Here is a 17,690-nt window from a genome sequence, read left to right as displayed (position 1 = left end):
CATGGAACAACCGATTGGTTCAAAATTGGGAAAGGAGTACGACAAGGCTGCATATTGTCACCCTGCTTATTTAACTTATATGCAGAGTACATCATGAGAAATGCCGGGTTGGATGAATCAGAGGTCGGAATTAAGATTGCTGGGAGAATTATCAACAACCTCTGATATGCAGACGATACCACCCTAATGGCAGAAAGCGAAGAGGATCTCAAGAGCCTCTTGTTGAGGGTGAAAGAGGAGAGTGCAAAAGCTGGTTTGAAACTCAACATTAAAAAAACGAAGATCATGGCATCTGGCCCCATCACTTCCTGGCATATAGAAGGGGAAGAAATGGAAGCAGTGATAGATTTTACTTTCTTGGGCTCCAAGATCACCGCGGACGGTGACTGTAGCCATGAAATTAAAAGACACTTGCTCCTTGGGAGGAAAGCTATGGCAAACCTAGACAGCATAGTAAGAAGCAGAGACATCACCTTGCCGACAAAGGTCCGTCTAATCAAAGCTATGGTTTTCCCAGTAGTAATGTATGGCTGTGAGAGCTGGACTATAAGGAAGGCTGAGCGCCGAAGAATTGATGCTTTCGAACTGTGGTGCTGGAGAAGACTCTTACGAGTCCCCTGGACTGCAAGGAGGTCAAATCAGTCCATCCTAAAGGAAATCAACCCTGAGTGCTCATTGGAAGGACAGATAATGAAGCTGAAGCTCCAATATTTTGGCCACCTAATGCGAAGAGAAAACTCCCTGGAAAAGACCCTGATGCTGGGAAAGACTGAAGGCAAAAGGAGAAGGGGACGGCAGAGGATGAGATGGCTAGATAGCATCACGGATGCAATGAATATGAACTTGAGCACGCTCCGGGAGAGAGCGCAGGACAGGAAGGCCTGGCGTGCTATGGTCCATGGGGTCACGAAGAGTCAGACACGACTGAACGACTGAACAACAACAAGGCCTTCCAACTCTTCCCAGGTTGCTACTGTTCATTACAGAGAGGACTGTTTAGTTAGTCTCTAGAAAGGCATTTGCTATTGTATTTGCTTCTAATATGTGGCTAGAATGCAGTCAGTGAGGGTTTGCAGCGAATGATCAGACAAAAAAGCAGGAAAGGGCTCTGGAATACTCTTACATAGGTCTTCTATATAGGGGGAAAGGGGAACACATATCTTTACACAGGAAGTGTAAAAAGAAGTTATGCACTTTGCACTAACACTCCTCCAAGTACCCTAATACAGTAACCTATAACCCTTTCAAGCTCAGGCCGCCCGCTCAATCCCAACCTATGACATGAGACACACTTCTTCTTTTTAACTGTATATATCCACACATGTCCTTGAAAACTTCAGATTTTCTGTGCCATAATAGTGGTACCAAAGGAGGTATTTTGGCAAATGCAGGGTGAGAAGTTGCATCTGCTGAATCTCCCTCTTCATCACAACTATCAATAATAAAGGAGCCTTTTCCCCTTTTGCATTTGGTCACTGTATATAACTGTTGTTTAAAAAGCGGCAGCATCAGTGGCAAAACCCGCTTAGATCAGGGTACAATCCACTCATGGGTCCTGACCCACCAATAGAAGACCAATGTCCTAACCCCATTTACCTCTGTCAGCACCAATACACAGCTATCAAAATGTGGCTTAGCTGTTTCCTTAGAAGTCAAGCCTAGAACTTCAAACTGTGATAGGAGGAAAATCTTTTCAACAAATAGTTTCTTAAGGTAACCATTTATTTCTTATCTACTCACCCCACCCACTCCCAAAAGGAAAACTTGTAGTTGAAAGGGAATTCCTCACCATACTGCTTCTCTCTAACATTGGTGAAGGCATAGGAGTTCCAGATACTGGAGTGGAGCCAGGTGTCTTTATCTCTTCAATCATATTGATGATTTTTTCTGGCACTTTGGTAGCATCACTGCAAGTTTCCAGCCACCCAGGCAACTTGGAGTTAAGTAACTCTGAGCACTATAAACAACAGGATTGAGGTTTTTTGTTTTTTAAAATAAAGAGTATATACTTTTCAGATTAAACCTTAAAAATGGCAATTGATTACATTGTGACTTAGTTACTTGAGTGCAGACATCTTTGGTTGAAGGTTCTTGTCAAATTCTATTGGTAGTGTGAACTATGACATACTGCAGCACCAAGATACAGATTGTTTTGTGAAATATACTTTCCTGTCACAGAAAAGTAGTGGTTTATATACAAGTCCCTATACAGTTTCCATTATAGGGTCATAGTGGCAAATAACCATCTGCCACAGACTACATGTTGCAACTTGAATGTTCATTTATGGGCCTGGGCTTTCCAGTTTTCAAATGTCACAAATTTCAATCAGTGAGGTCTAAAATTCATGTCTTCTTAGAGTGTAGTCTGCATTGTGGAAAACCTCAGCATCTCACAAAATCAGGCTTTCTGCTTTTCTGACAACTTAAGATTCTTCTCTCATACTAACCTCTACATGGTAATACTTCATATGTTGAGCAAAACTGCAGTGCTTGTCAACCAGAAAACAGAATCTTTTTTTCTCTTCAAGTAAAGCCTCTCTGCAACCTTCAGCGATAAATTTTTGGATATCACTCTGCCGAGAACTCACTGTTTCCAAATACTAAATTAAGTATTAAAAGGTAGATTAAGACAGAGAAAACTTTATACATTCTTCTTAGACAACTTGAATCTAATTGCAGCCTTAATATCTTATCTCAATCCAATCTCAAATAGAGAGGTAAGCAGTGCACTTGCTTACCCCTGATCATTTATTTATTACATTTCTATACTGCCCAATAACTGAAGCTCTCTGGGCAGTTCACAACAATTAAAACCATAGAATACATAAAAACTGCAATATAAAACGTAAAAGCTTAAAACTACAGTATAAAAACACAAACCAAAATAAAACCTAGCAGTAGTGCAGACATTTCAGATACAATAACAGATTTAAAACAACAGAGCTAAAAGACTAAAATGCCTGGGAAAATAAAAAGGTCTTCACCTGGTGCCAGAAAGAGCACAACATAGGCTCCTGGTGAGCCTCTCTGGGAAGCTCATTCCACAATAAATGTATAGAAATAAACATTAGAAATCAACTAGATAAAACTTATAGAAATATCCCTTATCTTTAACTACATTTATTCCCTTGCTACGTCTACACAATATCCAATTAGTTTTTCCTTCCAAGAGATATTAGAATGCTGACATGCAAAATGCCTATGAACACTCCTTCTACAGCAAGTCAACAGAAGAACGTTAGTTTGAGACATGAACATCACACCCCTCCAATGTAATCCAATTTCAGATATTCAAATTAGAGATAGATGGGCTTTGATCCCAAATCTGGTTGAGTGAAAGCCAATCGCACAGTGGGACTTTCCCCACTCCCCCTTCAGTTGAATGTGGTACAGGGGCTACAGTGGGAAGGGGGATCAGGGAAAAGTGGGTGGAGGCAGCTTGCATGAGTGGAGGGCAGTGAGGAGGGCGGGTCGAGAAAGCTCCACTGTGGAAGTAGCTTCAATTTGTGCAACTCTGGGTCAAGGCCATGCACTTTGGCACAGGGAATGGCATGAACACAAGGAGAGCATATTAACCTCCGTTTCTTTAAGCTCATATTTTGTTGCATTCCTTCCTCCTTGACTTTTCCTTCGGATTTTCTTTAGCTCAGCCTGAGACTTTTCCAAAGAATCCAGTTTACTTCGATGTTCATTCTGGTATCTCTTCAAAGTAGCCTGCAACCAAAGTGTTCAGAGGTGTTAGACAACCATGTTGGGAATTCAACTCCCTATACCAAGAGGCTAATACTTGAGAAGGCATGTTCAACCAATGTCAGTGTCAGTGCCACAAAACATGATGTTATTCTGGTGTTGCAGTAAAACATTGCATTACAAATGATCAGAACATGCTACAGTCAGTTGCCCCAATCTAATGTCAGCAACTTGAAAGTGGGAAAAGCTGTAAAGGGGGTCCAGCAAGTTTGTTGTTCATTCACAGCCTGGTGTTACTTGAGTCTGATAATTTATTTGTTTAGCATTTTTCTATACCACCCAATAGCCCATGCTCTCTGGGTGATTCACAAAAATTAAAACCCTAAAATACAACATGATCAAACATCATATAAAACCCTTAAAAGTTTAAAACATAATAAAATCAGAGCAATGTGTAACCCCATGACACACCGGTCTGAGAAGCTGCTGCTGCATTCATTTATTTTATTTACTTTTGACATTTTCACCGGCCTTTAAAAATAATTTTGTCTAAAGGAGGTTCACAATGGAGAGCCCTCAACAGGGGTACATAGCTCATGATAAAAAATATTATAGCAGCAAAATATTAGAACAATTTCCATGAGATAGTTGAGAAAGTAACCATGCCTTCTTGCAAGTCTGAGCTGATTTGTTTATGGATTCATAATTGAATTATCAGCTTTTACAGAAGCCCAGAAAATTTCTTATCTTTTCACAGACATAACATACATAACATACATAACAGCTCTATTTGCTAAAGCTCCAAGGATCTTAGAACTAAGAAGACAGAGATTTCTCTATCCATAATGCTGCTGCTAGAGGTGTATGATCAAACCCTGTTTGGTTTTAGCTCAAGGTATTTGCCATCCCAGTGCACAAGATTCCATAACTTGGTAATTGCATAGTATAAAGTTAAAACTGGCGTTACTGCTCTTCCTTTGACCAGCAAACATTTTAGCTTGAATTCTTGTCTTTTTGTAAAGCTTTTGCCAATGATGAATGTTTTCATGCGGCATAACAAGAGGTAACATCTGGCATATGAATATATCTAACATCTAGAAATCCAAAACATCTTAAGTATATCTCCAATCATAATTCAGTATTAATTGCATTCTTGCCATACATTCTAATTAGAAACAAGACCCATTGACTGCTATGGGTCTTCCAGGTAAGCGTGCAGGTTTGTGTAAAGTATATAGGATTGCAATCTTAAAGATTCAGTCTTGAAGTCAACACATGCAGGTCTTCAGTCTTGATATATGGTAAAAACAGAGGTGTTGTAGACAGAACTCAGTGCCCTAAATCCAAGAATTTGTTATAGACATGATGCTGCAGAAGTGAAAAGGCTTTCCCACCACCCCAGTGGAGTCACTGGGTAGTATCTAATGTTAGTTCTACATAAAGTAGACCCACTGAAATGAATGGGACTTAGTTATGGCTAACTTAAGTCTCATTCATTTCAATGGTTTGACTTTACATAGGACTAACATTGGAGACTACCTACAGTGCCATGCATTTTTTATGATAGTTACCAACATCAAATATCACAAGGGGTAAGATTATTATATATATGGTCAATGTTCTCTGGCACTGGAAATTAATATACTTACATTCATGTATTTTACATCTAGTTCAGTTTTCTTCTCCAGCTCAGATATAATCTCTTTATGGAATTTCTTGAACTTTAGGAGGAAACATATGATATTATGGTCAAAAGGTTAGCATACCCACATAAGAAATGATTTTGAAATATTTAAAAAATATTGCAAAAATGTCTACTTACACTTTCATCTAAGCTGTCATTTAGTTTCTTGTGTGCAATAGAAATTTCTATGAGAACATGCCCTGTTGACAAACAAAATTCAACATTATTTCTGGTTTATTTTACTGGTGGAAGACTTTTAAAGGGGGGGAGAGCAGTAGAGCAATGCATTCAACAGTATGCAGAATATGTGGATATTCTTTTTAAATCCCTTACCACAAACAGCAAAACAAGTTTTAGAACAAATGGTATCTGGCCACAGTTATGCACAACAACTATTTGATAACAATATACTTTTACAGATACAATAGCCCTTTATATACATTCAAAATAGGTGTTAACTGAACATACAAAGAGGGGATTAGGATCATGCCTCCTGTCCCTGCCCCCACCTCCACGCATTGATCAGCTTGCTACAAACACAGTCTGCACAGGAACAACTCGTATGTGTGTATGCCCTCTCCATAAGATAAGGGATCCTGTATTTTGCAATTGAGGGGGTGGGCAGGGGTGGAAGGTGTAATCCAACCCCCTATCCATGTATATACCCTATATACATTTCAACCATGTGAAGAGCTACAAACTCTCTTGCTAGGAAACAGCCTGCTGCTACTGCACAGTTGCCCAATAATATATTTCCTCCTCCAGTCGATGTTCTTTTCTTGCACTGCATGGATCACAGCTCAGTGGTAGAGCACATGCCTTGCATGCATAAGATCCTACTTTCAATCCACAGAGGATTCAGAAAGGGCTGAAAGACTCCTGTCTTAAACCTTGGAAAGCTGCAAATGTAGGCAACCTGGTGCCTTCCAGAGCACTTACTCCCATAAATGGTATTTCAATGCGTTCTATTGTTTTAATCTATTTTAAATTGTTTTGTAAGCTGCCTTGAACAACACTTTTGTAAGAAAGGGGGGTATAAACCAAATTAATTAATTAAATAAATAATCACTGACCATTGGTCATGTTGGCCAGGGTTGATGGGAGTTGTCATTTGAAACATCTGGAGGGTACCAGGTTGCTTATCCCTAATGGATCAATGATCTGACTTTGTATAAGACAGCTTTTTATGTCTGTATGTCAATTAAGACATAACCTTCTCAACACATCTCTTAACTCTCAAATGCTCTGATGAGAACTGCAAAAACCCTGGCAGTATAACCCATCAAAGCCTCAAAGCCAATATAATGGCACTTAGGTAGCCAATCTCCTGGCAAATCCAGAAAATTTCCATCTATGCCATATCTAGCAACCATGGCTGAAGAACCATGGCCTCTTTCCTTCTGCTTATGAGAACGCAGGAATAGGGAGGAAATACGTTACTGAGTCCTCTTCCTCATGTGTCTTTCTTCCACATTCACTATTATTTCAGCAAACTGTTGAGAGATCTAATTGATGCCTGCCCTTTCTCCTCTACCATATTAGTAGCAGACAGTCTCTGACTCAGCCCTTCTACCTGTAAAACACAAATATTTATAACCTACCTTGCAAATGAAAATAGGGACTGGGACTGGGTGTAATCATGCATGCCCTCAGTTATGCATGGGCAAGTCCCACCTACTTAAATGGGACTTGCGCACGAAAACACTATGCGGAGGATTGCAGCTGACCTCATAAAATATGTCAGCCTTAAGTATGCATATTTGAAGAAATAATGAAGCAATTTACAATTTAATGAAGACTAAGGTTCAAATCCTGCAAAGTGTGTGTATTTTTTAAAGCTTTCTTCAGCTCTGCTCATACAGTACATGCTTTTGAGATTTTGCTGCCACAGCAACACACTTGACCAACGGCTGGCAAATTTGCAAAGATTAATGCAGTAGAAGCTGGAACTCAACATTCTGACAGCTATCCAACAAGGCTGTGTGCTGGCACTACTCTCCCCACCCTTGTACACTCCCTTCCTTTGGCTTTTCCTGCCACGACAGTGTAAATGTTCAATAAAACGACTCATTCACCTGGCGGGGTCAAGACTGGAAAACCTGACTTTCATATGTTGTTATTCTGGTCTTCATAGCACTCTCAGAGCTACAGGGTGTGACTGGCTGATCTTCCTGAAAATTGATTTTTTTCTTTTGCCCTTCAAAACAATTTGAAGGACTAATACAGTTCGGAAATGAAAGTAAATATTTAAGATGGTTATTTTATATACAGGTCTGGGTTTTTTCCTACTTTTTCCTACATCCCAAGAGCCTCATCGTCCCCATAACGTCCCCATCGTCCCCACTGGCTCACCTACTTCCTCTTGTGTAATTAATGAGTCAATATTTTGACAATGAAACCATAGTAATCTTACAGTACACAGTAAGATGCAAAGAGTAAGACAAACAGAGCTCTTTTACCTAAAAGTCAAATACTTCCACAGTTGACGGATTTGGGGGATTTTACAGTCATATTATTAAGCCGAAGCTGTACTTTCTAAAGTATCAGAACAGCGTTGGGTAGAATGTTAGTTACTCTCATAAGTACTGCAGACAGGGAAATGCAGAAGTACGGAATGAGCTAGCTTGTGTCTTCTAAATGTAATACATCTAATGGAAATACTTCAGCATTAACACTCTTCCACATTTTAGCCTCCAACCTAAGTTCATTTACTGTGACTGAAAACTCATCTCTTTGCCTGCCCTTCTAAAGTGACAGAACACAAGAGCAATGGGAATGTTGGCAGCTTCTGTTCTTCCACACTGCAGTAGGTATCAGAAAACAAAATCCCTTCTTTATTAATGTCAGAAGATACTTTAAAAAAATCTAGTCCTCTCTGGATGTCAGAACTTAATATCAGCCAAATGTGCACATCGGATTTCCTAGAAGTTACAATGCTTTAGTGCCTGCTACCTGTCAGACTTCTGGGCCATTGTTAGTAATTCCAGTACTGCAACAATACCCAATTCAACAAGAAGGGTAAACGCCTTTTGCCACAAGCAAATGGAAAGAAAAAACCTACAGCAGGAAGCACAATCTGTACTCTTAAAGAATCTGACCACAGGCCTGAGTATTCACAGGACAGGCACCTTCTTTAACTGTTTAAATGGAGATAGGATAGATGTAATTTGGCAACAAGCAGTCAGAAAGATAGATGGTCACTATTTCATCTTTAAAGGAGTATCAACACATACATGACTTTTGGAGAGGGACATAATATTTATCAGGAGCCATTGATGGATAATGGACCTTCCAAGTTATGGTGGCTGTGTGTCCTACTTCACAGAGGACAGTTCTCTATTTTGAAGGCATCCTCTATTTGAAGAGCTGACCAGTCCAAGTCTAGATTTAAGAACCATAAAGAGGGAGAGCAGCAGGGGCCTTGAAATTGCCCATCAACACTTGGCACCTGGGCAGGAAGCTGAGCAGGCATACTGGTCATCTGGTTACAGTCTTCTCCATGATGTTGAGATATATTGTATTTCTATATAAATTGTACTAATTATTTCTAAATTTGCATCTATAAATATAAATAAGTATATGCAAATGTTATGTATATCCGCTTTCCATTTTTTTGCGGAGGTGGGAGTGATTCCTTTCCTTTTTTGGTGATGAGTAAGTGGCCATTCTACCCCAGGTTCAGAGGCAGTATACCTCTGGATACCAAGTGTTGTGGGAGGGCAAGAGCAAGGGTGGGAAATTGCCTTCATACTATGCTGGAAAGGGCCACTGTGGGAAATATAATGCTGGACTAGATAAACCTTTGGTCTGATCCAATAAGGCTCTTATTACTATAAATTTGTGTATATTCTGCATGTGTACATAGATAGACTCAAGGTGGCTTAAAAAACTTCAAACAGAATAATAATATATGAGTTGTGAGTTTGATAATCTCACCCTTCTGCTATGCCTAGTGTTCATCCCAATTGCATTCGAATTACACAGTGACACCTGTTCAATTCCATTCCTGTCAATTGGTTTACACAGGTGTAACTAATTATAGCTCAGTAAACAAACTCTTGATGAATCATAAAACAGAACAGGATCCTTTTTGCTTAATAAAAATCAGTTGACTCTGGAGAACAGAGCATGAAAAAGCTCTATTTTACCAGGGAATATATTTAAACATGACTCTGAATATAACCTATTGAGTAAAAATGTGAATTTAAGTTTAAAGAGAAAAAGGACGCCAGAATAAATATATTTAGAATACCTTGCCAATGTGTACAAAGCCTTGCTAGCTTGACTGGTGGGTTTAGCAAGCTGCTTGCTCAGAACGAAATAATATTTGCATCATGTCACAAGGCTTGATTAGATAAAAATTGGGTAGGATTAAGATACTGCAAATGAACACACTTATTTTAATATTGTGTATGATGTCCATCATCTTAAACATTAAATAACTTTAGCTTCATCATGTTTCTCCTCTTAAAGCTTGCAGTCCAATTTGTTGAACTACAACGAAGAGTTCTATGGCACCCAAAAGATGAAGAAATGTATTATGGTATAAGCTTTCGTGGGCTAGGGAATAACCAAGGGAAACGCTTTGTGCATCTGACAAATTTGGCTCTGGCCCATGAAGGCTCATCTTCAACCCCTACTTCGGAATACTTTTGTTCTCTCAGTATTGTTGGTGGACTCACTAGCCCGGCCATTATAGAGTAAATAATTGCCTATTTTTAAATCAGGCTAAGAGAGGCTGTACACCATTTTTGGTCATGCCCAAGCAACAACTTCAATGCCTACTAAAAATTAAGCTTAATCCATTTAATTACACTGCATAGTCAAAATCAGGGTACCAAAAACACACCTAGTCACCCCCACATATTGTTCCCAGAAGGATGTATTATGACAAAGGAGTGCCAATGATATTCAGCAGAAATATTGTTTCTGTTTGTAATTGAAGATAGATTTTCCTCAGAAATAACTATGGATTTCATTCATTATTCCATATAAATTCCATAACCTGAAAAACAGTAAATCTGTCATTTTCTACCCTGCAAGAACATTAAGGTTGTCAACAGATTATAAAACCTGTCATTTCCACACAACTATCAGCGAAAGAACCCATTCAAACACTATTGTCAAAATATATTCACTCACATCATTTAATGTCTTTCATTGGATCAAACTAACATATATATATATATATATATTTAAATCCAAGGATATTAAAAATTTGTGGTTAGTGCTTACACAAGTACATGTAAACAACATATTCATCTTGACTCATTTAAAAGTGATTGGTACGTTATAGTGTGTAATTTTGGTATTAGAAAAGAATAAAAACCAAGCAGGTGCGTCATTAATAATGTATGAACAAAACATAACATTTTTTCCACTTGATGTAAGGGTAGTAATATGTTACTGGTCTCTGAGGCTTTTTGTTTAAGGTACAATTCCATACTAATTGATGCAGATTCACAGTTTTAAAAGAACCTTAACACATAGGCTTTGAACTTGGCCCCTTCGAAGTGGAACTTGGGCCCCTCAAAAAGTGATTCCTGACTCCATGGAACAGCATGGATGTTGCGCAGAGGGATGGAATTGGAGGGTGAAAAATAAATCCTCCCAATATTCCCCCCAAGAATGTGGAAGTGCCTTTTGCTCACTTAACGGAGTATTTGGAATCAGAGCCATTATACAGAATAGCATCAACTGTCCCAACTACAGAGAAAACTCTTGCCTTGTTAAAGCCTAGATGAATAGATTTGTTATGTGGGCTTCAAAACTGCATGAACCTTAAGAACAAAAGAAAATCCAATTACTGCCTAGCCACAGGCCTGAACATGCCCAAGGGCTTGACATTGTTTAAGCAGGTTGGTAAAAAGAAGATCACCCAAGTGGATGGGTCTTTGCTTATGCAATAAAAGCCAGTACAAGCAAAACACATATGACCTCATTACATTAATTTTAGCCATAGCTTCCAGCTCTGAAGTGATCATAACTTACCACAGAGGTGGTATATGTCAGGTGCAGGTCCCTTGTTTCCATTTCATGTGGTATTTGTGAGGAAAGGAAGCTTTGACAGCTTGCAATAGAAAACCACATAGATGTATTAAAGGCTAGTGGTGCAGTGTTAGTGTAAAACAGATATAACGAAGTATACCTCTTCATAACCTGCACTATTCAGCTGATAGGCAGGTACAGGGGAAGGAGCCTGGGGAAGGAGGACCAGCCAGCAGCTGCACCAGGTGGATCCTGAGCCTGAGCCTGCTTCTGCCCCCGCCCACAGGTACTTAAGGCGGGGCTGCCAGAGGCTGCTCGGGAAGGAGTCTGGAGAAGGAGGACCAGCCAGCCAGCAGCTGCACCAGGTGGATCCTGAGCCTGATCCTGCTTCTGCCCCTGCCCACAGGTACTTAAGGCGGGGCTGCCAGAGGCTGCTCGGGAAGGAGCCTGGGGAAGGAGGACCAGCCAGCAGCTGCACCAGGTGGATCCTGAGCCTGAGCCTGCTTCTGCCCCCGCCCCCGCCCACAGGTACTTAAGGCGGGGCTGCCAGAGGCAGCGCCTCGGCGTCGTGCCAAGTGCGACGCTAAGTGCGCACTTAGCGTCGCACTTGGAGTCACAAGATCTACCCACCTGCCTCTCCAGAGACACCAGCAGCCACAACACCAGCAGCAAATAGCAGCAGCAGCAGAGGGCAGCAGCTTTAAAGACCAGGGGAAGGGGCAAACGTGGACTATCTGTTCCTTCTTAGCTGCTGTTCTCTTTTATCTCTTTTATATTCTTTTAAACTGTTGTATATTTTATATCTTAATATTTTAATATGTGCCTGGGAGGACTATTGGACAACTCAGGGGGTGGGGGAGGTGCCACCATAACTGTGGTCACGGGCAGGGGGAGGTATGGTGTTGGGGGATTAACAGGCCAGCTGAGGAGAAGAGGGGCTAGACACCTTACAGCTGTCCCCTCTTCTGGTTCTTCCCCCAACCTGATGGTTCCTGGCAGCCTTACCAGTCTGCCCTCAGGTCTGGTGGTGCTGCTGCTGAATGCCAGGTCGGCCCAAAATAAGACCTCCCTCATCCATGATTTGATTGTGGATGAGGGGGCTGACCTGGCATGTATTACTGAGACCTGGGTGGGGGAACTGGGAGGGGTCACTCTCTCCCAGCTGTGCCCTCCTGGGTACTCAGTGCAGCACCAACACCGACTTGAGGGTCGGGGAGGGGGGGTTGCCGTGGTCTATAGGAATTCAATCTCCCTCTCCAGGCTTCCTGCTCATTCGAGTGCAGATCTTGAGTGTCTGTACCTAGTGTTGGGTACCCGGGACAGATTAGGGATTCTGTTGGTGTACCGCCCACCCCGCTGCCCATCAGACTCCCTGCCTGAGCTGACGGAGGTGGTCTCGGACTTGGTGTTGAGGACCCCCAGGATGATGGTCCTGGGGGATCTCAACTTCCATGCTAAGGCCGCTGTATCCGGGGCGGCTCAGGACTTCATGGCTGCCATGACAACCATGGGGCTGTCCCAACATGTCATTGGCCCAACGCATATAAAAGGACACACGCTTGATCTGGTTTTCTCGACTGGGCAGGAGGATGGTGATCTGAAAGTAGAGGAATTAACATCTGTCCCTTTGTCATGGTCAGATCACTTCCTGCTGAGGTTTAGACTTCTGGAGGCCTTTCCCCTCTGCAAGGGTGGGGGACCTATTAAAATGGTCCGCCCCCGGAGATTAATGGATTCCGATGGATTCCAGAGGGCTCTGGGGGATTTTCCTGCTGGTATGGCTGGTGCTCCTGTTGAAGCCCAGGTCGCTCTGTGGAATGCAGAGATGACTCGGGCGGTTGACACGATCGCACCCAAGCGCCCTCTCCCTCTGAGCAGAGCCCGGCCAGCTCCTTGGTATACACCTGAGCTGAGGGCAATGAAGCAAGAGGGGAGACGGCTAGAACGCAGGTGGAGGAAAACTTGTGCTGAGTCTGACCGAACACAGGTAAGAGCCCACTATCGAGCCTACTCTGTGGCGGTGAGGGTGGCAAAGAGGCAGTTCTTTTCCACCAGCATTGCATCTTCTCAGTGTCGCCCGGCGGAGCTTTTCCGAGTGGTTCGCGGCCTGTTACATTCTGGGCCAGGGAGAGAGACGGTGGAACCCTCGGTAGCACGCTGTGACGGGTTTGCGCAGCACTTTGAGGATAAAGTCGCTCAGATTCGTCATGAATTGGACACCACGATTAATGCAGTTCCATTGGTAGAGGCGTTCAGAGCACCGTCTGGTCCAGTTTTATTGGATGAGTTTCAGTTACTGAGGCCTGAGGATGCGGACAAGGTGCTTGGCCAAGTCCGATCGACCACTTGTGTGCTTGACCCTTGCCCTTCATGGCTTATTAAATCAAACAAGGAGGGGTTGTCCGGCTGGGTCCAGGAGGTTGTAAATTCCTCCTTGAGAGAGGGAGTGGTGCCTGCCGCTTTAAAAGAGGCAGTAATTAGACCACTCCTGAAAAAGCCTAACCTGGACCCAGAGGATGTTAACAATTATAGGCCAGTGGCCAACATCCCCTTCCTGGGCAAGGTGCTTGAGCGGGTGGTTGTAGGATAGCTCCAGGCACTCTTGAATGAAACGGATTATCTAGATCCATTTCAATCGGGCTTCAGGCCTGGTTTTGGAACGGAAACTGCCTTGGTCGCCCTGTGGGATGACCTCTGCTGGGAGAGGGACAGGGGGAGTGCGACCCTGTTGATTCTCCTGGACCTCTCAGCGGCTTTCGATACCATCGACCATGGTATCCTTCTGGATAGGTTGTCTGGGTTGGGAGTTGGAGGCACTGCACTACAGTGGTTCCGCTCCTACTTGGATGGCCGATTCCAGAAGGTGGTGCTGGGGGATTATTGCTCTGTGCCATGGCAATTGTGCCATGGGGTTCCACAGGGCTCTATTCTATCCCCCATGCTGTTTAACATCTACATGAAACCGCTGGGGGAGGTTATCCGGAGGTGTGGGCTGAGGTGCCATCAATATGCGGATGACACCCAGCTCTACCTCTCTTTCTCATCAAAACCAGGTGAGACAGTGGCTGTTCTGAACCAGTGCCTGGGCACGGTAATGGACTGGATGAGGGCCAATAAACTGAAACTCAATCCAGACAAGACGGAGGTACTGTTGGTGGGTGGTTCGTCTGCCCGGCTAGGTGATATTCAACCTGTTCTGGAGGGGGTTGCACTCCCCCTAAAGGATCAGGTTCGTAGTTTGGGGGTGCTCTTGGATCCAGAACTGTCACTTGAGGCACAGGTGAACTCAGTGGCACGGAGCACTTTTTATCAGCTTAGGCTGGTATACCAACTACGCCCTTATCTGGACAGAGATAGCCTAGCTACAGTTATCCATGCTCTGATAACTTCTCGTCTGGATTACTGCAATGCGTTATACGTGGGGCTGCCTTTGAAAACGGTCCGGAAACTTCAGCTGGTCCAAAATAGGGCAGCAAGATTGTTAACAGGGACTGGCCTGCGAGCTCATATTACGCCAGTACTTTTCCAGCTGCACTGGTTGCCGGTCCATTTCCGGGCCCGATTCAAAGTGCTGGTGTTAACATTCAAAGCCCTTAACGGCTTGGGGCCAGGTTACCTGAAGGATCGCCTCCTCCCATATGTGCCTGCCCGGACCTTAAGATCATCATCAGCAGCCCTTCTCCGTGAGCCCCTGCCAAAGGAAGTGAGGCGGGTGGCTACTAGGAGGAGGGCTTTTTCTGTTGTGGCACCCCAGCTCTGGAATGAGCTCCCTAGTGAGGTTCGCCTGGCGCCTACATTGTACTCCTTTCGGCGCCAGGTGAAGACCTTTTTATTTTCCCAGGCATTTTAGCTTTCTAAATTTTTATCTTTGCTGTTTTAAATCTGTATTTTAAACTCCTGTACTGCTGCTAGGTTTTATTGTGGTTGTATTGTTATATTGTGGTTTTAATGTTCTATATATTTTAAATTGTTTTATTGTGTGTTGTTTGGTTTTAGTTTTTGTGAACCGCCCAGAGAGCTTCGGCTATTGGGCGGTATAGAAATAAATAAATAAATAAATAAATAAAATAAATACATCCAGCAAACTCTTACTAGTATCTAGGGCAGTTACCTGTAACTGTGGTTCTTCAAATGGTAATCTGTAAACTCACACATACGGTGTTATGAGCCTGCACAGAACAGTCATTTGGAACATTCTAGAGCTAGAAAGAGTTTTAGGCAGGAGTTCTGCCCAGCTCCTCTGTGCACGCTCCAGGCATGGCTCCCACCTGCCTCTCAGTTCCAAGTCCACTGCAACAGAGGAATCCAAGAAAACAGGGCATTGAAGTGGGGAGGCACCAAAGCGGGATGACCACTCAAAGAACCACAGTTACAGGTAAGCAACCTGTCCTCCTTCTTTGTGGTCTCTGTGACTCACACATATGGGTGACTGACAAGCAATAGACTTACTGGAGGGGGATGTCACACCAGAATTGAAGAAAGAATTGCTCTGCCAAAAGCTGCATCAACGCGTGCTCTGATATCTAGGCAGCAGTGTTTAATGAAGGTAGAAGGTTGAGCCCAGGTTGCCACGCTACACAATTGTGGAAGCAAGATGCCTCTGAAGAAAGTAGCAAAGGATTCTATGGCTCTGGTTGAGTACTTGTAGGGGAGCAGGTAGGTGTGCCAGTAGATAAGGCTAGAAGTATGGCCTAAACCACCCATTTGGCGAAGCGTTGTGGTGACACAGGGTGACCTTTTTGGGTCCCGGGTGGCAGATGAATAAATGAGTGGAGTTTCTAAACAATGATGTACTGTGCAAACAGAATGAAAGTGCCTGTCTGACAGTTAAGGAATGATGCTTGACCTCCATCGGGGAGATAGGCTGAGGAAGGAAAGTTGGTAGCACAATATCGAGTTAAGTGGAATTGTGATACAACCTTTGGAAGAAAGGCACATCCAGGTATCCACTTTATCTTTGTGAAAAATCAGGAATGGCTGGTCATGCCTGAGAGCACACAATTCACTTGCTCTCCATGCTGAAATAATGGCAATGAAGAAGGCCACCTTCATCATGAGGAACTTAAGGCTGGCTGTAGCGATATGTTCAAAGTGCTTGGCCATCAGTTGAGCCAGTACCACTGAAAAGATTCCAGGCTGGGAAAGGAGGGGAGGCCAGTGGATAGAGGTTGGCAAGTCCTTTAAGGAATCAGTTAACATGGGGGTGTGAGAAGAGAGAGAAGTCCTCAATATTGTCAAGATTTGCCAATAAGGCTGCTAGGTAGATCCTGAAGGACAGGACTGCTAAGCCCTTAGATTTCAAAGAAAGAAGAAAGTGCAATATACTTGGGACATTGCAGGATTTTGGGTTCTGTCCCCTTGGGGCAAGACATTTCAGAAAAGCCTTCCACTTGGCAGCATATGCAGCCCAGATGGAAGGTTTGCGGGAAGCAGTCAGTACTTCCAAGACCTCATCGGAGAACTGGAGAATTTGTCCACCTTCCATGTCATGAGACATAAGAGTCTCTAGGTCGCGGTGCCTGATCTCCCTGTAAACTGTCGCGTTTGAGATGGAGGTTACTAAGAGCCAGTCATCTATGTAAGGAAAGACAACAGTCTCTTGAAATCTCAGGTGTGTTGCCACTACTGCCACACAGTTTGAAAAGACTCTTCGAGCCATGGCTAGGCTGAAAAGCTTGTTGTCCAGAGTGAATCTGAGAAAGGGGCAAGATGCAGCATGTATAGCAATGTGGAAGTTATTGCAGCAAACCAGTCTCTCCGACACAGTAGGAGAAAGATAGAGGAGAGCGTAGTCATCCTGAATTTCTTCAGGTGAATGTAGCGGTTGACATCTCGAAGGTCAAGTATAGGTCCCCCGTCTTTTGGGGGGATTGTAAAGTAGCTGGAGAAGAAATTGGTGGTCACACTCTTGCTCAACAGGGTAGCAATTTCTTTCCTTAGAACCAGAGTGGAGTGGAAGACTCCCCATAGGAGGAGTGTCTTTGAATTCCATGGAATAGGCCCAGGCAATGATAGTGAGTATCCACTTGTCTGTGGTGATGGACCTCCAGGCAGGAAGAAAGGATTCAAATATGTTTGGGTGAAGGGGAGTGGATGGTTGGGCTCCTCTGTAGGAGTCAAAGATTGGTCATGTTTTTTGGCAGTATTTGCTCTGAAAGGGTGTCTTGGAGTGAAAGGAGGAGTACGAGCCCTGTTTAGAAGCTGAGTTCAGGCCCAAGTCAGGCTGGCGCTGAGGTAGCTATTGGCATTGCCAGTACAAATGTGGTCGGTTGGCAGAGGACAATGAGGATTAGAATCTTGTTCTGATCTTTCGGACGGATGTCTTCAT

The 17,690-nt window shown here is 43.3% G+C and overlaps 1 protein-coding gene across 1 annotated transcript in view; it reads right to left on the bottom strand.

Annotated features, from left to right (window-relative positions):
* The window catches only part of BAIAP2L1 (BAR/IMD domain containing adaptor protein 2 like 1), a 101,482-nt gene that overhangs the window by 21,910 nt on the left and 61,882 nt on the right, over positions 1-17,690 (bottom strand). Inside the window, exons 4-8 of the mRNA XM_084818429.1 lie at positions 5,513-5,574; positions 5,340-5,411; positions 3,577-3,714; positions 2,448-2,600; positions 1,790-1,957 (exon numbers count right to left, since the gene is read on the bottom strand). Coding sequence (XP_084674555.1) covers positions 1,790-1,957; positions 2,448-2,600; positions 3,577-3,714; positions 5,340-5,411; positions 5,513-5,574 — 593 coding nt within the window. The remainder of the gene's footprint in view (positions 1-1,789; positions 1,958-2,447; positions 2,601-3,576; positions 3,715-5,339; positions 5,412-5,512; positions 5,575-17,690) is intronic.

The sequence above is a fragment of the Heloderma suspectum genome, chromosome 12 (assembly GCF_057233095.1).
Source record: "Heloderma suspectum isolate Gila_16-S chromosome 12, 16-S_ref, whole genome shotgun sequence".
In the NCBI taxonomy this organism is placed as follows: Eukaryota; Metazoa; Chordata; class Lepidosauria; order Squamata; family Helodermatidae; genus Heloderma; species Heloderma suspectum.
The sequence above is the reverse complement of the archived record's forward strand: the minus strand, read 5'-3'. Positions and strand labels throughout refer to the sequence as shown.